The 18,101-nt window shown below is 43.4% G+C and overlaps 2 protein-coding genes across 3 annotated transcripts; one reads left to right on the top strand and one right to left on the bottom strand.

Annotated features, from left to right (window-relative positions):
* Window positions 1-369: 369 nt before the first annotated feature.
* On the top strand, window positions 370-15,869 carry mapk9 (mitogen-activated protein kinase 9). Its single transcript, XM_086221472.1, has 12 exons — window positions 370-561; window positions 7,266-7,412; window positions 8,056-8,185; window positions 8,602-8,660; window positions 8,780-8,918; window positions 9,193-9,358; window positions 11,098-11,169; window positions 11,763-11,945; window positions 12,320-12,444; window positions 12,528-12,591; window positions 12,699-12,770; window positions 13,876-15,869. The coding sequence occupies exons 2-12, from the start codon at window positions 7,297-7,299 to the stop codon at window positions 14,010-14,012; spliced, it is 1,263 nt and encodes a 420-aa protein (XP_086077598.1). The 5' UTR covers window positions 370-561; window positions 7,266-7,296; the 3' UTR covers window positions 14,013-15,869.
* Window positions 15,764-17,892, bottom strand: LOC147250991 (uncharacterized). Of its 2 annotated transcripts, none has more exons than XM_086221473.1 (2): window positions 16,922-17,892; window positions 15,764-16,169 (listed from the first exon to the last, which is right to left on the bottom strand). In XM_086221473.1, the coding sequence occupies exons 1-2, from the start codon at window positions 17,890-17,892 to the stop codon at window positions 15,932-15,934; spliced, it is 1,209 nt and encodes a 402-aa protein (XP_086077599.1). In that variant the 3' UTR covers window positions 15,764-15,931. The 2 variants fall into 2 exon arrangements, with proteins under 2 accessions (XP_086077599.1, XP_086077600.1); XM_086221474.1 differs by having other exon boundaries at window positions 15,914-16,164.
* Window positions 17,893-18,101: the final 209 nt, after the last annotated feature.

The following is an 18,101-nucleotide window of genomic DNA, read 5'->3' on the forward strand; positions in this document are numbered from 1 at the left end:
CTGCATATTAAGATTTTATGTACAAAAAATACGGGACATATATTGATATATTTAACCACCAAGTAATAAATGACAGACTAATACAATCGGTACTGGCGATAATAGGAAACGGTTGTTACAAAGCATTGTTTACAAATGGTGGATCAGTTGAAAATAACTTAATTCAGTAACATTCTGCTGCATTCATTATTTCATTTTACATACATTCAAATGTTAGCTGTCATTGTTATTCTTTTGATTGTCATGATAAAGATATCAGATGATTAATCTTTCAATCATTTAAGAAAAAAAAGTTCTCCAAAAAAGTTTTTGTCAAGTTTGCGCCACGTAAACGGTGCGTGATGACGTCATCGGCAGCCCTCCGCTTGTTGTGGCGTTCCCTTCCTCCGCACCCGTCCCTCCGTGCTGCCGCTGGAGTTAGCTACGAACTGTGGGGAGGTCTGTGTCGTGACAACCGACCAGCCGTTCACCGAAACTTTTGCCAACTCTCGGCTGAGCCTGAAAGACGGAGAGAGCGCCTTTCGATGCGTGGGAGTGCCCTGGGAGCGGCGAAGGGTGACGGTAGGTCTCTGCTGCCGCTGCCGCCCCCTCTGCGGTCCGCGGTCCGTCCGAGTCTTTCGGTTCAGCACCTCGGCCCGACTACCGCATTGCTGCCGAGAGAAGTGAAACGACGGGCAGGCGGGTCTGTGTAACTTTATTAATCCGCCAAATGTGATGTGAATTCAACTGGCTTTGGGTTAGCGTGACTTGGTTTGGGTGAGCCGATGATTTTTGACTGTGTTAAGCCGCCGAGTGCCAGCTGTGCTGCGGCCGCGGTGTGTCATCCATGGGTGACTTCATACTCCGTGTATGTGTGTGTATGTGTGTGTGTTTTTAGAACAGGCACACCGCGTGAGGAAACGATTGTAATTCATCGTCAGGTACATGGTGTGTTTCGGCACATTAGCTTACCCATGAGCCGCACAATTAGCAGAATGAATGACACATTAGCAGGCCGAGTATGTCCAGGGTCCCTAAACCAGCACCATAGTTACTGGGACAAGTGTCATGACAGCAGGTGCTATTGATCACCTCCGTGTTTAATTTGTTGTGCTTTGTTAGAGGCAAGTTTAAACCTGTCATCAACTCAGAAAGGCGCCCTGTAGGGCTGAAATGCAAGTGTATGTCACTCTTGACACTGGCAACCTGGGTACACACCGTACACAATGAAATACTGTCAAGTCATTCCATCATCCCTTATCCTTATTAATAGACTCGTCCTAAAGCTTCCAAACCACATCTCTGGTACAGCAGCAGCCTAGTTTTAGCAGCCTGCCTGGCCGTCCCTGTGTGTTTTGTAACTCTGCCACATCAGTATGAGATGCTGAGTCTTGGGGCCATGCTAATCTGATATCCTACCCAGCTCACTGACTCCCGTCTAGCTCCCAAATGAGAGTCATGGTCACGCCAGGGCCCCCAAGGCTGGACTCAAAGTGGACAGTAGTCATGACGAGTTGAGGAGGAGGATGGTGATGTTTGTGTGAAGGTCACTCGGTGCATCAACGCCTTCAGTGATAAAAACGAACAAAATCCTATACTTATGTAAGTGAAATATAAAAGAGAGGGAATGAGCACTGTCAGCTTGTGCTTTTCATACGTGTTTGTTTTGTCATCTTGTATTAGACTCAGTGATGGCATGTTAGTATCATGATATCAGCTTTCATCACACACAAGCACAAATTAAATCATGCAAATGTATTAAACAATCGTTAATAAAACAAAAAACACATATCACTGGTGAATGCAAATATCAGCCAGTAGCGATACATGGCTGATGATTAATCGATGCATTCATAGAGTAAGCATAAATCTTTGAGGGCCATCTAGACCAAAAAATAACAACTATAACAATATCGATGTTAGTATCCATGGTAATGGAGGATCAGGTTATGTAAACAGTGATGGCGAGCGCGTGCTGTATGCTCCAGTTGTCTCACCAGCAGCTCAGCAACATGGATGTTGGTGATTTATTGCTTCTGTACACTATGCAGAGAAATATAAGACAAGGATAGGGATTCCTGATACTCTTCCAAGCTGAGAAAGATCACTTTTACGAGTAGTTGTCGTTTTTTTTTTTTTTTGTAAGATACATTTTTCACTAGGTTGATGCTCTCGGGGTGATGTCAAAGAAGACGTCAACGAACTTCATCAGCACAGTAGAACGTTTGTTTGTCTCAGGGAAAATGTAGTTCAGCAGCCAAATTTTACATTATACATATAATCTTTCATTAATAACTCCTAATGACTTCCTGTGAATTAGTTTGGATTTTGATTGGCTGTCTTTCATTAAAACGCTCCGAAATGAAATTGTTCATCACTGTTGTTCGTAGTTTAGACTTAAATTAAAACAGTTTTTAAAACCATACATTTAATGTTACAGGTACCATTCTTGGTTTGGACAACCCTCTAATTTTCAGATAGAAAAGTATTTTTACCCTTATATTTTTATATTTCTTTAATTTGATTAAATCTTCTTTTTACAGTAATATTAATCAAACTGAATGATATAATGTTTTTGAAGAGAATGAAGCAAAAATAAACGTATAAACATTCTATTAATAGTAATACATGTAAGGGGATAATTTAAGCTGAACATAACCAACATAAGTCAGCAACCATTCTTGTCTCGTAATACCACTTTGTTCCTCAAGAGGCAGCAGTGAGCCACGTGAAGGCTACACGACTTACCTCCTGGGTGGTTGTAGTGGCTGGTATACACATGGAGTTTACTGTCTTCCTCCACAGGGATTCACTCCTGGTTGGGAACTGAGGGTGACGTGGTGCACTTCATATGGTAGCAGTGAGAACTAGCAGAGATCCAGACCAGCCACCGTAGCCCTCTTATTCTTTCAGTTACTAAACCAAAGCTCATGACCACAGTTGAGCACCGAATGTCAGTTGACCCTAAGCTCATGCTAAGGAAGTTAACATTAGTTCGTTCTTTTTTCTTTTGCAATAAGGGTGAACACCCCAACTGTCTGGTCGTATGCTGCCTCCTGTTCATTGAGAGAAATATGAAGCACTCACTGTCATTGCTCGGTTCAAAATTCTGAATTCTTCATGTCTTACATCTGCAGGTTGATCACACCACTCTGTTTTGCTGTAAGGGAGCAACGGCTTTTACAAATATAATGAGCTGATGCAGGGCCTTGAAAATGGCAGCTCAAGTTAGTTCTGTCACAAAGGTGTCATAACTGTGGGCAAATGGGATTTTACTAAATCAGCGCTTTGATTTTTGTCAAGTACATCAGAGGTTGAAGAAGCAGAAATGCTATTTTCTTGATGTCTCATCGTGGTCTTTGATGTATCAACTTGTAGCCTACCTGTCACGACCTAGCTTTTCCTGGAGAACGCTAACCTTCATCTCCGCTAATCGAATCCCCTTTGAATTCTTCAACAGGGGTCTCAGGCTGTCTGAGCTAACCTGCCATTTTTACATCACATCACTTATTCTTATCGATGTCTCTCTATCTGTGCTGAGTCGGCTGAACGTTTAGCCTACAGTGCTGCTTAGCTCGGCAGCCAGTGAAGGATTGTACATAAGATGTGTCTGCGGCCTCTGAAATGGGTTCCAGTTATGATTAATTGCCCCACGTTGTATTCCTCAGTTTGACGTGTGTGCACGTGTGTCTTTGTCTGCATTTGGTTGTGTGTGTGTGTATTCTGATTTAGTGCACACAGCATTTGGTTAAAAAAAAATCAAAGCTGGTACCTCTTTTCTCAGAGGAAAAAGCGTTACAGGAAATTCTTTGCACCAGGTGTTAATGTGCTGTGTTGAATGGCCTGAAATCTGCTGCCTGCTCATAAAGGAAACTTTCATGTGATTCTAATTGGTTTGAGCCCTGGGCAGCATTAGTGTGTCTTCCCCGCAAAGCTGCATTTTTGGAAACAAACAGCAACGGACACGTTACATATTCTCAAGACCCAACCGTCCTCAGGCGTTGAGTGGCTAAGAGGGTGGAGAAAACCATGAAATGGAGGCCAATAGTTTCATAAATTGAGCCAATTAATGTCATCCTTTAGATGATCAACGCTGGTTGATGCACACACTCATGAGACTGATGTTTTGTGTCTTTTTAATTATTTATGGAAGTTTACACATTTTCGCCGTCCCTCAGAAACACGCTTCCATCTGGAGATAAATGCTGGAGTTTTTCCTCATTTATGAGGATGGATTATCTGTGAACATTTATGCAGTTGATAGTTTTATTAATTTCATAATAATTACATGGGTATTAAATATTTAATTAGATTTAACAATGTGGACAGTGTACCATTTGATATGAATGGTTTTGATACATCTTTGTATTCAAAAAGGCGTAGAAGTTGGTCAAGATGCGAGGGGTTCACTTTTCATCCAAGTGATGGTGTGGCAGCAGACCCACACCTCCTACATCTGACGGCGTGTTTGCATTTACAACACAGCACAGAGTCAAGACTGTTGCAAAACACAATAAAAGCATCAATTCCGGGTAATCCAACATGTGAACTACACTGTGGAGATTGGAGCTAATATGTCTGAAGGAGAGGTGGGTGGGCGTGAGCCACAGAGTGCAGAGTTGAATACAATTTAATCCAGGCTTAATGCATTTAAACAGGATAATAGACTGAGGCCAGCGACGTCATCATAAAACAAACATGACTCTTGTTTTCATACGCATTGTTACATTCTTAAATGAAGGGAAACAGGCAGAAATTCGAGATAATTATGAGAATATTTATCTATTGGAACAAATAATTTCTTCTATCCTATGTTCTGTAAGCACCTAGTCATTTAAGGCTTATTTCACTCTGAAATATATGTTGTTTTCTAGAGTTTAGTGGTGCTTTATTGGAGGCAACACAAAAAAAAAATAATAAAAAATGGAGACAGAATTGTACTTTAAATTTATCCAGGTACTTCCTTCCCTGGGTAGGTTTCACAGATGGTCATTTTTCTGTGAGAGCAACTGTACTTTAAGTTGATTATGTAGATTTTCTACCCTCCTTTATCATTTATGCACAAGTAAATTTAGTCGGAAGCGGTCATTGCACTTGTGGGAGCAACGGAGCTGCGTTATCAAGTTTCACCAGGACTTAATTGGACTGATCAGTTTACGGCAGAACAAAACACTTGTGTGATGAAATCGTCTATCATACCAACAATCATGGGGTTGCGGTCTTCTGGGAATATTCAGATTTTCCATGGGAATTAAAAGGAAGGCACTGGAAACTTTTGAGGTGATTTATACTAACTGTATTTACTGTCTCACATATTGACATAAACATTTTGCATTCTCATAAACAGATATGCATTTCTAAGACATGTTTTAATTTCATTTTGTTCAAGCTTCTCAAGCCTTGTTTCATTTGTCAAACTTTTTCCACTGAATCCTTTTGTTTCTCAACACTTATTTCTTCTTGGGCCTCATCAGTGTTCTCAATTGTGGTGTAGTATTTGCTAGTCAAGTTAAATATCATTGAACAAATGTTTAGTTCAGTAATATCATAAAAAATTGCGCGGCATGACGTAGTCCTTGTTGTCAAATGCAGTCATGTGACCTCAAAGGCAAAAAAGTTAAAAACTCCCCAAATTCCTGAGCTCTGAACCTCCCATGGAATTCTCCAGACATTTTAAAATCACATCTACAAACAGTTAAGTCCACATCTGCCATATGTACAGTTCCCAAAGTGGATTCCATAAATTCCTCACTGACAATGAGCGGCTGTCAATCATGAAGTCATACTTCATTTTATTTTTTTAGCATCAAGCAATGACCTCATCAGAACACTGAACAGACTGGCAAACGCTCTATTTCTGATGTCTTGTACTGCAACCAGTCACCAGGGGTGACCAAGATTATTAGCCTTCACTTGTGGTGAGCTCTCATGGCTCACCCATGTGGTGGTGTACTGTAGTAAGGAGTACCAGACTTCATCTAACAGTAGCTGTTTATGAAAGAATGACAAACAGCCATCTGTGACATTAGCCACACAATTGTGTGTCCTTGCCCCCACAAACACGCACACACACACACACACACACACACACACACACACACACGCACACACACACACACACACACACACACACACACTCACACACACTAGTTATTTCTATACACTGCACACACAACCTGTCCAAGAATATGACTCCTCCAGTTCCTGCCTGAGCAATCCATGCAAACACAGCCATATTTTTCATAAAGACACAAACACATCACATCTATGCATCAGTCACTGTGCGCCTGCCTGATGACAGTGCATGCATGCACACTTGTAAGGGAATGCTGTCTGCATGCGTGTGTGTGTTTGCTGACAGCGAGGGCAGAGATGTCCGTGTGAGCTTCAGGAAAGCTAGCTCTGTTCTCCACTACACACACCAACACACCCAGCTCCTACCTGCTGGTACCTTCATCAGACCAACAAACTGGAATAGAAAGCACTGATGGATTGCTGGCTTCAGACGGCAGTGAAAATGAAGGGAGTGATGCCAGGGAGAGACAGATGGAACCATATTAGGCACTCATATTCACTTTGGATCGTTTGAGTCAGTCGTTTCCGAACTTAAAAACGCCACAGACCAATGTCCAATCTGGAAATCTTCTGTAGGCACACCGAAACTTTAATCACAACTCTGACCAAACACACAAGGATGAATTAATTCATGTAAATTGGAGCTGATTCTTGTGCCAACATAAACATCATTTGTCACAACCTTTATCATTTTGTTCATTATTTTGTCCTAAATTTGGAAAACCCAAACAAATTATCACCAGCATTGGTCTGTTGCTTAGCTGGATCACTCAAAATGTTGTGAATGAATTTACGCTCATAATTTTGATTTACATTGTGCTTTTCAAAACACCAAAGGATGCTTTGTAAGAAACAATAACAATGATGAAGACATTTGGTAGGGTGATGTAACTTAGGTTGAGGACCAGTCCATCAGATTTTTGGACCGATCCAGAATTGCATCTGAATCTGATGATGTCATATCAGCTCGGTGGAGGTTTGCTGTCTCTAAGTACTCTCCAGCGGTGAATACTGTGGGAATCTCGGACTTAAATGATTCAGTCGGCAAAAGTTTCCAAGCTCCTTCAACAGTGTTATAACCCTATATAGGCTTATAATGTACTGTAATTTTGCTTAACAATTAGACAGGAGATGCTGTGTGTTCTAACCATGTGTGTGTGTGTGTGTGTGTGTGTGTGTGTGTGTGTTTGTTTGTTGTTGGCCCCCTGCAGACAGTGCTGGTGGTCCTGACGGTTCAGCAGGATGAGTGAGGCGGAAAGCCAGTTCTACAGCGTTCAGGTGGGAGACTCCACCTTCGCTGTACTCAAGCGCTACCAGCAGCTCCGCGCCATCGGGTCCGGCGCCCAGGGCATTGTCTGGTGAGGAGTGCCACTTTCCTTCAGCATCTTACCAGCTGTCGGTACCTGTGTAGATAAACAAATAAGTTGTTATACGAGTTTCGTTTCATGCACAAATAGTTTTTAAGACCAAGAGTTCCTCTTAATTTGCTGTAGGATACTCAAGTTCCCTATAATCTTTATTGCGACCCCTCGGATGTGTTTTCTGGCACCGCCATGAAGCCAAGATTACCACTTGAATAAATATCAGAAAGCAATTGGCAGTTTGCCCTGAACACACTCATTGAGCCCTGTCCATGTTGGACTCTGAGCTTTCATCAAGTCTCTGCCTGAGGCCAAAATTCCAGCATCTGACAAAAGTTTCCTCATAATCTTACTGCCACATTCACTGAAAAATGCATGTACTAATGGAAAAAGAACAACATTTTTTGATGTTTGTTCAGGTCATTTCCATATTTTGGGTTACAAAGAATGTTTTGAAAGTTAATGGCTGCCATTAGAACTTCATACCAGTCTTGTTCTTTATAATCTTTCATCTTTTTGGAGCTAATACTTCATTTTCCTGTTGTATAATAGCACAGCTTTCCTCTGGGGTTTGTGTTACCTTTCTTCCTTTGTAACCCCTGGCCCTGTCTGTTTCCTCTTCGATACAACTTGTAATCAGCTCTGCCCTAGATACAGTCCTCGGTATTCCAGTGGCGGTGAAAAAGCTGTGTCGGCCCTTCCAGAATCAAACACACGCTAAACGTGCTTACAGGGAGCTGGTGCTGCTAAAATGTGTCAACCACAAAAATGTAAGAACCCTATTTATTATGTCATCTTTTTCCCTTCTTACAGGAATGTAAAGTTTATTTGTTGAGGATATATGTGGTGAAAAGGGTTTAGGACTGTTCCATGAAGCATGCTGACCAGTAAAAACTCTGGGCCGCTTGCAAGCTTGCGTCTCGTTTCTAGTTTCATGACGCAATGGAGTTAAATGTCATTATTCAACCGATGTTACTTGCAGTAGGACAGCTAAAATGACGAGCATCCAAAGACAAAACTTTTACAATGACAGTCTCTAGAGATTTGAGAAGGTGAGCTCGCTGCTGTGGCAGCGGGATGTTTTGCTGGTTAGTGTTCTGCTCTGCGCTGGCTCGCTCTCCACTGTGAAGTGGATGTAGATGGGGGAGAAACAGAGTGGACTAATGGCCTGTCTCTCCGCCTGCAGATCATCCGTCTGATCAACGTGTTCACGCCTCAGAAGTCTCTGGAGGAATTCCAGGATCTGTGAGTGTATTTGGCTTTCTGCGGGATTCAGACATTTTAGCCTCAGCCTGCTGTTCTTGAAGATGATGCTGTTGTGTGTATCATAGGGCTTTGTTTCACTTCACTTCCTCTCATTCCAGGTATCTGGTGATGGAGCTGATGGATGCCAGCTTGTGCCAGGTGATCCACATGGATCTGGACCACGAGAGAATGTCCTACCTGCTCTACCAGATCCTCTGTGGTATCAGGCACCTGCACTCTGCTGGGATCATCCACAGGGTAAGGATGGAAGACCAGAAATGGTTAAAAAAGAGTTTCTCATTTCAGGAGTTTGTGTCATCCACGTAAACCCCTTTAGTTCTGATGCTTTATTAAAAGGTAACGAGACTTAAATACGTGTTTTTTCCCATTATTTAATAAGTGCAGCAATATAAAATAACCAATCTTTTCATCATCAGCTGCATCTTTACATATGAATGCACGTCTTCCTTGGTGATGCATTTGTGTTTATCTCTGCGTGTTCACAAAGACCTTGATGTTTCCGTCCCCTCAGGACCTGAAGCCCAGTAACATAGTGGTGAAGTCAGATTGCACTCTGAAGATCCTGGACTTTGGTCTGGCTAGAACAGCGTGCACTAACTTCATGATGACCCCATATGTGGTGACCAGATACTACCGTGCCCCAGAGGTCATTCTAGGCATGAAGTATAAGGAGAACGGTGAGAGATCATCTCAGTTTAAGAGATTATTCAGTATTTGTCTCTAACTTGTCAGCTGGACTAAAACTTCTTGGTTAGGACCAGGTTGTCGCACAACCCTGATGTGGCTCAGTACCTTTTAAATTTGACATCAACAAATATACTGTGAAAGTGCAACCAACCTCATGATTTTACTGGAAAAATGCTAAGTTAACAACAATTAACATTCAAAAATAAAGAATGTTTTAACACAGAGGTCTTCATATAAATGAACATTCCTCAAATTCAAGCCGTCGCTAAATGAGTTCACTCATTAAGCTCATCGATGCCATGTAAATCTCTCTGCATTCACAGTCGATGGAGTTTGTGTATGTGGCGACTCTCATGCTGCCAATTAGCCCCTCTGCTAACTTGAATATAGATAAATAAGGTATTCTAGGCTCTCCAAATGTCATCAGCCAAGGAGGATCACTTTCTGATAGTGAAACGAATCATTTTGTCAGGGTTGTGCGACTCAAAACAGAAACCTCGGAGTAGGGTATGGAAGAGTGTATGATGTAAGCACATGTCGACAGATGTTTGTTGCAAATGAAAACTAAATCTTGTGCTGTATAACTTAAAAATCATTTGATTATGAAGTTCATTTTTACTTTTATTGAATTGAACTGGCCTTTTTACCCACAAAAATGATAACAGATGCAGATGTTTTGCTCAAATCATGCAGAAAAGAACCATCACATCCATGTTAGTATTATGTTTGTGGATTTGGAGTTGTTGGACGACCAGCACATCCGTTCATTCACAGAGCTGCCTTTTTCATTATCTTTAAGGGAACGTCATCTTGTTCACAGGATCTGCCTAAATTGATAGGAGAGACGGGGAGAGAGAGAGAGAGAGAGAGGGGGAGAGAGAGAGATTGGCTTCAGGACGAGCTAGGTTGACTTTTTAACTCGAGAGAAAGAGAGAATTCTTAACTTAATTTCAAGAGAAACCCTCAAAGCCACGCAGCGGTGGGATGCAGCAGTGCTTTTCCTGCTTAGTCATTCAGACACTATCAAAGACGAGAAATCAAACCAACAGTCTGGGCCTGTTCCTTAGCTTGTTCCTGGTGAACCAAATTACCCAAGATGTCTGATGCACTCCTAATACATCTGCATGGGCTTTTTGAAATCATCAACATGATTGTGCAATAATGATGGTAAGCTAATGTTGGTACACAAATAAGGGTGTGCTTCCGCTAACACTGTTTGTGATCAGATTGTTCAGGTTGCGTGTCTGGCCACGATTCCGTCCGTGACCTGGTCAAATAGCAACAACTTTCAAACACTCATAAAAACAGACTTAGCTGGAAGTGTTCTGAAGGGATCTGGAGACTTTCAGCTTTAACTAAACTAAACGGGGTAAGATATGGTTATTTGCCACATATAACTGCTTTGAAGCAACCAGCCAAACTGCATCCCACTTGGCTGAGCTCACACACTCACAGCAACAGCTGTGTAAACTGATAAGCAGCGCTGCGGAGCTGAGGAGAAAGGCCTGGGGAGGCTGCATGTGCTTCCCCAGCCAGAGAGAAGGATGAATGATGAAAGCATCAGGCCAGTGCACAGCAAGAGTAGGACAAAAGCATGGAGTGTTGCTAGTCTTCTGTATTTCACTGTCATTTAACCTTCCACCATGGAGCCTCATCGGTTTCTCCACATTTCTCCCTTTAATGTGGTCATTTTAATGAGTGTGTTGTCTGTTTGCTTCTCTGTTCCCAGTGGACATCTGGTCAGTGGGGTGTATCATGGGAGAGATGGTAAAAGGCAGCGTCATCTTCCAGGGCACTGACCGTATCCTTCACCGCTCTCATCGTCGCCATCCAGCTTTGTCGCCTTGTCCTTCCATTTTTCACCCTCCGTCACACCTCCGCCCACCGTAAAGTATCTCATTCATCAAGGCAGTTTTCTTGTCCTGTGGGTGCCTCACCACCCTTGTCTGTCCCGACATTTCCTCATCATGTCCTCGAAGTATTTATCTGTTGAATTGCACCTCTCTCTATTTCCAGTAACCCTCTTTAATGATGATTAATCACTTCAGCTGATATCTGTACTTCCTCAATTGATAGAGGGAATCAAATTGGAGCAATTTGAATAATTAGCATTTATATTGGCCATGTCTCTGTTTTTAATGGGTTTAATCTGCACTCACTCAGTGTCTCTGTCCATCTAGACTGGAGTAGCTGGGGATGGATGCATGGTGCCTGTTTGAGGATAGATTGCTTTCTGCCTGGTGATGTAATAGCACTTGTTATCCTGCAGGCTTATTGAATATGCGCATCAGTATTTAGCTCATTTATGCTCTGAATTTCTTGGCTCTTCACTTGCTTACATATGTACATGCCAGGAATGCTGCAGCATTTTTCCATAACAAGCATGTTGCTCAGACATAGACCAGTGGAATAAGGTGATTGAGGTTCTGGGCACGCCCAGCCTGGAGTTTATGAACCGTCTGATGGAGACGGTGAGGAACTACGTGATGAACAAGCCACAGTATCCAGGCGTCAGCTTTGCAGAGCTCTTCCCAGACTGGGCCTTTCCCTCTGACTCTGAACATGACAAGCTCAAGAGTAAGTATTCTGGACACAAACTCACTAGGTTGGCTTAATTTAGATGCAATTATTTTACAAAGTGCACAACCATGATGCTTAGAATTTAGTATAACAGGCATTTATCTGGAGTGTATTGATGTAATGAGACTTAACAAAAGTAGTGGGACACAGAATCTGTTACACAACTAGTCCAGAGGAATCCACGCAGGGCAGAAGTTGTCTTTTCAAGCTAAAGAGCACATCACTGAAACGAGAACAAATCTTGACATTACCAGAGAGGTTACCAAACACCGCAAGGGGAAGTAATCAGCTCTCATGAAGACAGCTAAAATGAGGTGATGTCATAGTCTTGTTTCCATAGTAACAGAGCCCTCCCTCTGTTGCCATAACAGCGGGTCAAGCACGGGACCTGCTGTCCAAAATGCTGGTCATTGATCCTGAAAGACGCATCTCAGTGGAGGAAGCCCTCAATCACCCCTACATTCATGTGTGGTACGACCCTGCCGAGGCCGACGCGGTGAGCAGACTCCTCAGACTCTTCAGGGGGTGTAACTCTGTGTGTGACCTTCTTGTGATATATTATTTCTCTTTGTTTCATAGCCTCCTCCCCAGATTTCTGATAAGCAGCTGGAGGAGAGAGAGCACACCATTGAGCAATGGAAAGGTAGGATGCACTGCCCCCTAAAGATACACATCTGTACTGCAGCGCAATGTTTTCATTGTGGCCCCAGTGCGAGTCTGCAACAATGACACACAACATTGTCTCCTCAGAGCTCATTTATGAAGAGGTGATTGACTGGGAGGAGAGGAACAAGAACGGTCTGATGAAAGAAGATTGCTCAGGTGTGTTCATGTTTCATCTGATTGTGAGCTGAAGGAGTTTAAATCAGAGCAAGCTGAATATTTACATGATCACTCGGATGATCTCATTCAGTGGTTCTCGAGCCTCTTTGAGTCATGACCCCTGCAACATTTGTTTTCTTGCCTACACATTTTTGCCTGCAGACAGACTAATGAATTCCCTTTTGGATTTTGTGTTTTAGATTTATTTAAATAATTGCACCATTACAGTCAGCATGTGCGGAGCAATGAAAAGAAATACATTCTCATATTAATGGCATTAACATGATATAAGCCTGAAGCCCCTTTGCCACTGGCCAAACCACTTGGGAGCATCTGTCTTTTTCTGCAGTGGGAACATCTTACGATGTATACCAGCTCAGCTCTAGTCACATTGATGGGAACACAAAACCCTGGTGAATGCAGTAATTTGAATGACGAGGGGTCAAAGCTCCTCTATGACAACTTGTCGCCTCACTGAAAAATTAACTTCCGTGACTTACTGTTGTCATGCAGTTTCCACTGTAGGGGTGGTAGAGTGGCTGTCCTGCAACCGAAAGCTCACAGGTTCAATCCTCGATTCTCCCTATTACTCTGATGAAATGCTTGCAAGCAGGACACTGAACCCCTGATTGCACCTGATGAGCAGGTTGGCATCCTACATGGCAGCCTCCAGCGTGTGTGTGTGTGTGTGTGTGTGTGTGTGTGTGTGTCTGATGAGTAAATGAGACATTATTGTGAAGTGCTTTGAGTACTGCCAAAGCTGCCTCTGCCGAGGTAGAAAGGCGCTTTCTAAAAATAAATAAGTTCACCAAAGATTGTGTCCAAACCCAGATACTCTGGTACTGTGTTGACACCACTGACTTCTCCCTGTGTCAGAAGGTTTTTTTTTTTAAGTGCAGGCTCACAGTCAGTAAAATCTTCAGTCTAAGCATCTTTTATGTAGTACACACATATATTTATTCTTTCACCTGACTATTTGTCTAATCCCAGAAATTATCTCACAGTCTCAATGGGGGTCCTGACCCCCACGTCAAGAGCCACTGATCTTCTTTGTCCAACCTTTTGTTCCTGAATGTTTGCTCTCCACTTGTGTGCGCTGTCTCAGACGTGGTTTCGGGCTCAGCCTCCCAGTCCTCCTCGGCCAACGACATCTCGTCCATGTCCACGGAGCACACCTTGGCCTCGGATACAGACAGCAGCAGTATCGACACACTCACAGGGCCGCTGGATGAGAGTCAGTGAACACAACCCATGGCCACGTGTGTTGTCCGCCTGCCTTCCTCGGAACCCCCCCCCCCATTTACAATGTCTAGACATCATCTTCTGTTTACACCCTCAACCCAACTGTTTCAGTTTTTCTGTCCTCTGTGTTTTCTTCTTCTGCTTTTCTCTTAACTTCAATGAATAAGTCTATTTTTCTATTTTCTTTCCAAATGAGCCCTTGTGGATCTTGGTGATGCTCTTCAGGATTTGTGTTGGATTGCTGCCTACAGGTCAAAGCTATGCTATCGATCAGGTTTATTGCTCTTTAACCCGATTGAGTATGTATGATGCATGCATCAATATTGATTTTCAGGTTAATGGGGGAATGTGGGGGATTGTTGTGTGTCCTGTATACCTGTATTTTAATAGTTTTATTTTTTTAGCAAATGTTAAGTTGAAACCAGAGGTTATCGTCTTCAAATTTAAGCAGAAAAGCACTGAATATAGACCCCAGCCGCCCGGTCGCTCTAATGCATGTTACGCAGAACGAACAAAGCAAAGTCATCTGATGATCAAATCCAAATCCAAGGTTTGATCGATCCTCTAGCTAGCTTACAATTTTGCAGACCCTCCCACTCTGTCTTTGTTTTGAAACAACTGGCTTGAGTTATTGTGGATTTTGAGCTCCTGACAGCAGGGAGACGCTGTGGTTGCCGTGTTTTATTTTCAGATTTAATGTACTGTATGTAAAGATCCCGACGTGGCTGTAGACCCTTTGGTTAGAAATCCAGCAAGTGTGTTTGTTTTCTTAAGACGTTTTAGAGTACCTCTACACATGTATATCGCAATCAAGCCCATTTTACGTAAGGTACTGTGCTGATTGCTATCAGTGTGTAAATCCAATCATCATCCTGTCAATTGGGGGGAAGCAAAGAGATACATGTGATTATTGTTTTTCTGTTCTTGCAAAATGTTGCACACACACATCGAGGCCCATAAAAGTGAAGCCTCTTGTCAAAGCATTTCATTGATAAACCAGTGCATGGGCTCGTCCTCTACTAAACCATTCCATTAGTACTGGGACAGTAAATCAGACTTCATGTAGAACAAGGCAGTAAAACACATCCTGGTTTTAACTTGCATGAAGGCATTAAAGATGCCGTTAAAATATCATTGTTGTTGCTACAAAGACAAATCCGTTCAGGTCTTTTTTTGTTTTGTTTTTTGTTTTGGCTTCCTGGACCTGGATGTTCTTGGTTCTGAGAGTTTCAGAGGTGTTTTTGTACGCCAGTGTGTGTGTATGTTACCAAAATGTTCTGTACAGCACTTCGTCATCGAAAAAAAGACGTCATCAGTCTCCTCACCTGTAAAAAGAAATTTCTGTGGAGAAAGTCGTCCAAAAACCAAACACATGCAATTATAAAATGAGGATGTGACTGCTACAGCTTTCTAGAAGCCTAAAGATGACCGGTGGAAATGGACTGTGGAGCCGGCCGTGTGCTGGGCACGTAGACACGGAGGACTGAAGCGCCACGTTGTACAATATATTTTCATGTTAGAAATCATGACCTAACTGTTTTTGTCATGCCTTAAATGACCTGAGTGGCAGATTCACTCTTAAGAAATCTTATCCGATACATACTGAGCATCTTAGTGCTCAAAATGTCTCGTGTTTATCATGTTTTTAAAAATGCTCCATTGTAAACTGTGTACATCTCCTGTTTTTATCAGGTGTGTTTCTCCTTTTATTCTCAGATGTCCTGTGTCACCACAACATCATTTGGCCAACGTCTTTTGCCCATATGCAACAAATAAATTTGACATCGGTGATAAAATCTTTCATTTATGTTGTTTACTTCATAAATAAACAACTGTACATCGATTAGAGGTGAACTACATCTTGTACCCTTATCCCGACACTTTGTACACACACTGTCCGTATCATCACTTATTCTCTCTCAAAAGTTCTTGACGATGTACTCTGTCTTCTTGACCTCGTTGTTGAGCTCCCCAAAGGTGTCAAAGAACTGCTCCATGTCTTTCTGCAGCATTGAATTGCGTAGCTCGGCGGCAGCCCGGTCTCTTTCAGACTCCACGATCTTGGCCTGCACAGTTTGGTACCAGTGTTGCTGCTGAGCGAGGTTGGTTTTCAACCGGACAACTTCTACCTGCAGCTCCTTGTTTCTCTGCTCTAAACTGGGGTTAAAAACAAGGGGTGGGAGGGAGAGAGACACAAGGTTATCAAGTTCAAATTAGAAACCAGTTGAAGCTTGACTCATACAGAATAAAATGTAAGCTGTATTACACATAAAAAGACTTATAAGCTACTAAACAGACGTTTTGCTCTCATCTTTATGAGCCAGTGCCAAAGCCTGACCTTACACTGAGACTCGCTCTATCTATATCAGTAAATGCGGTATGTGTTGTGTCTAGGTCAGCAGCATGGCCCCTTAAATTAGCTCTCGCCGGTGCCATGAGCTCTTTCTATAGGTCAACCACAGGGGCCCCTTTTTTTCCTGCTTGAATCAAACAAAACGAGACACTTTTATGTTAATTATTCTAAATAATAAAAAAAAAACACCGTTCTCTAACAGTAAATCTGTGATATAGAGTTAATCTGGGTTCTAGATTTGAAACACAAAACAAAAGCTGCACTGAGAACAGTTGCTGGTGTGCTGAGCTAAACAGGATATAGGGTGAAACTGTGGGTCAACTGAGTGACCAGAGAAGCATAGCTGACGACACACACACACACACACACACACACACACACACACACACACACACACACACACTCTTACTCTTACTCCCTGGGCTGTGAAACATTGTGTTACACTTGAAAATGAACTAATTCTCATTGTGAAGTCAGTGAACAAAAATGCAAATCTCCTGATGTCTTTTTTTTCTCTGATAAAAAATTGTGAAATGCAAAACACAGTGAACATTACCTAATTATTTGGGCCTCGTACGCTTCCTGTTGTCTGACTATCTGTTGCTGGAGGCTAGTGAGGAGGCTGCGAAGTGCGCTGGCGGAGGGGTCAGCGAGGGGCAGAGGAGGGGGCACCTTGGGAACCCACTGTGGCTGCTCTGGCTGCTGGGCTCCAGTTTGGGGCCAAGCAGCTTGGCATAGTTGAGGTGATCCAGCTGGAGTTGGTGACTGGGGTGGAGACAGCTGGAGATGTAGCATCAGGTCCCCCTGCATATATCCACAGGATCCTGAGTCCAGCTCGGGCTCCCTTTCTTGGTCTGGATTCTGGTCTTGGTTACTGGAACCACTTTCTGCAAGGACGATCTCACAGGAAGACCAGAGGCTGTTGACTTCGCTTCCACTGTCACTCTCCATCAGTCCCTGGATCTGCTCAGGGGCCCACTCTTGGTTCATCTGCCCCTGAAAGTGCTCCTGGAAGCTTGTTTCCATGTCAAAGACTTCCTGGATGCCGTCAGGGGTGATGGGGTCAGTGAGGTTATCGTACAAAGACAGAGCGCTCCTGTGCTCTGAGCTCTTCGGAGTGCCGGGGCTCTGGTACAGATGAGCTTTGTCATCTCCTCTGTGTTCTGCTCTCCAGCTACACCCCTGCTCTCCCCCTCTCTCTCCCCCTCTCGCTTTGTTTATGCCTCGATCCAGCTCTGTTTCCCAGCCCTGTCCTCCCCGGCCTCCTCTCCAGCTGCAGTGGCTGTGATGTGGCCAGGCGCCAGGCCCTCTTCCCTCACTGACCAGTGTGGGAACGGGAGCCAGACCAGGCAGAGGGCTGCAGAGGCCAGGGGGTCTGGTTACAGCAGGGAACAGAACTCTACTCTCCATTTCCTTTTCCCTTTCCCTCCCTCGCAGGGTAAAAGGTGGGCAGTTGTCGTACAGGGGATCCGTGGAGCTTGAACTGGCTGTGGTGGGGGTCTCAACAGGAACACAGTGCAGCTCCATGATCCAACCAGGAACATGGGGGGTGTTGAGAGCCTCAGATAACTGCCCTCCCCTTCTGTCAGCTGTAACCTGGGATTTGAGTCTTGGATTGTGGATTTGTGAGCGTGTTATGGAGCCTCCCTGCTGGTTGTGCCAAGAAAGAGGTGATGTGTCGTGGGCAGAGGAAGTGTGGGAGCCCTCCTCCCCTTTGGCTGGCTCTCTGCTGTGCT

Source organism: Aulostomus chinensis, chromosome 13 (assembly GCF_037954235.1).
Source record: "Aulostomus chinensis isolate RoL2024-O1b breed Wild chromosome 13, RoL_Achi_v1.0, whole genome shotgun sequence".
NCBI lineage: Eukaryota > Metazoa > Chordata > Actinopteri > Syngnathiformes > Aulostomidae > Aulostomus > Aulostomus chinensis.

What these genes read in the sequence shown, in the direction of transcription:
- mapk9 (XM_086221472.1), top strand. Translation starts at nt 7,297, where the DNA reads ATGAGTGAGGCGGAAAGCCAGTTCTACAGCGTTCAGGTGGGAGACTCC. An exon ending in TGAACATGACAAGCTCAAGA is followed by an intron (nt 11,946 to 12,319) that starts GTAAGTATTCTG and finishes TTGCCATAACAG; the next exon opens with CGGGTCAAGCACGGGACCTG. An exon ending in ACCCTGCCGAGGCCGACGCG is followed by an intron (nt 12,445 to 12,527) that starts GTGAGCAGACTC and finishes TTTGTTTCATAG; the next exon opens with CCTCCTCCCCAGATTTCTGA.
- LOC147250991 (XM_086221473.1), bottom strand. Translation starts at nt 17,892, where the DNA reads ATGGAGCTGCACTGTGTTCCTGTTGAGACCCCCACCACAGCCAGTTCA. An exon ending in TACGAGGCCCAAATAATTAG is followed by an intron (nt 16,170 to 16,921) that starts GTAATGTTCACT and finishes TTTTAACCCCAG; the next exon opens with TTTAGAGCAGAGAAACAAGG.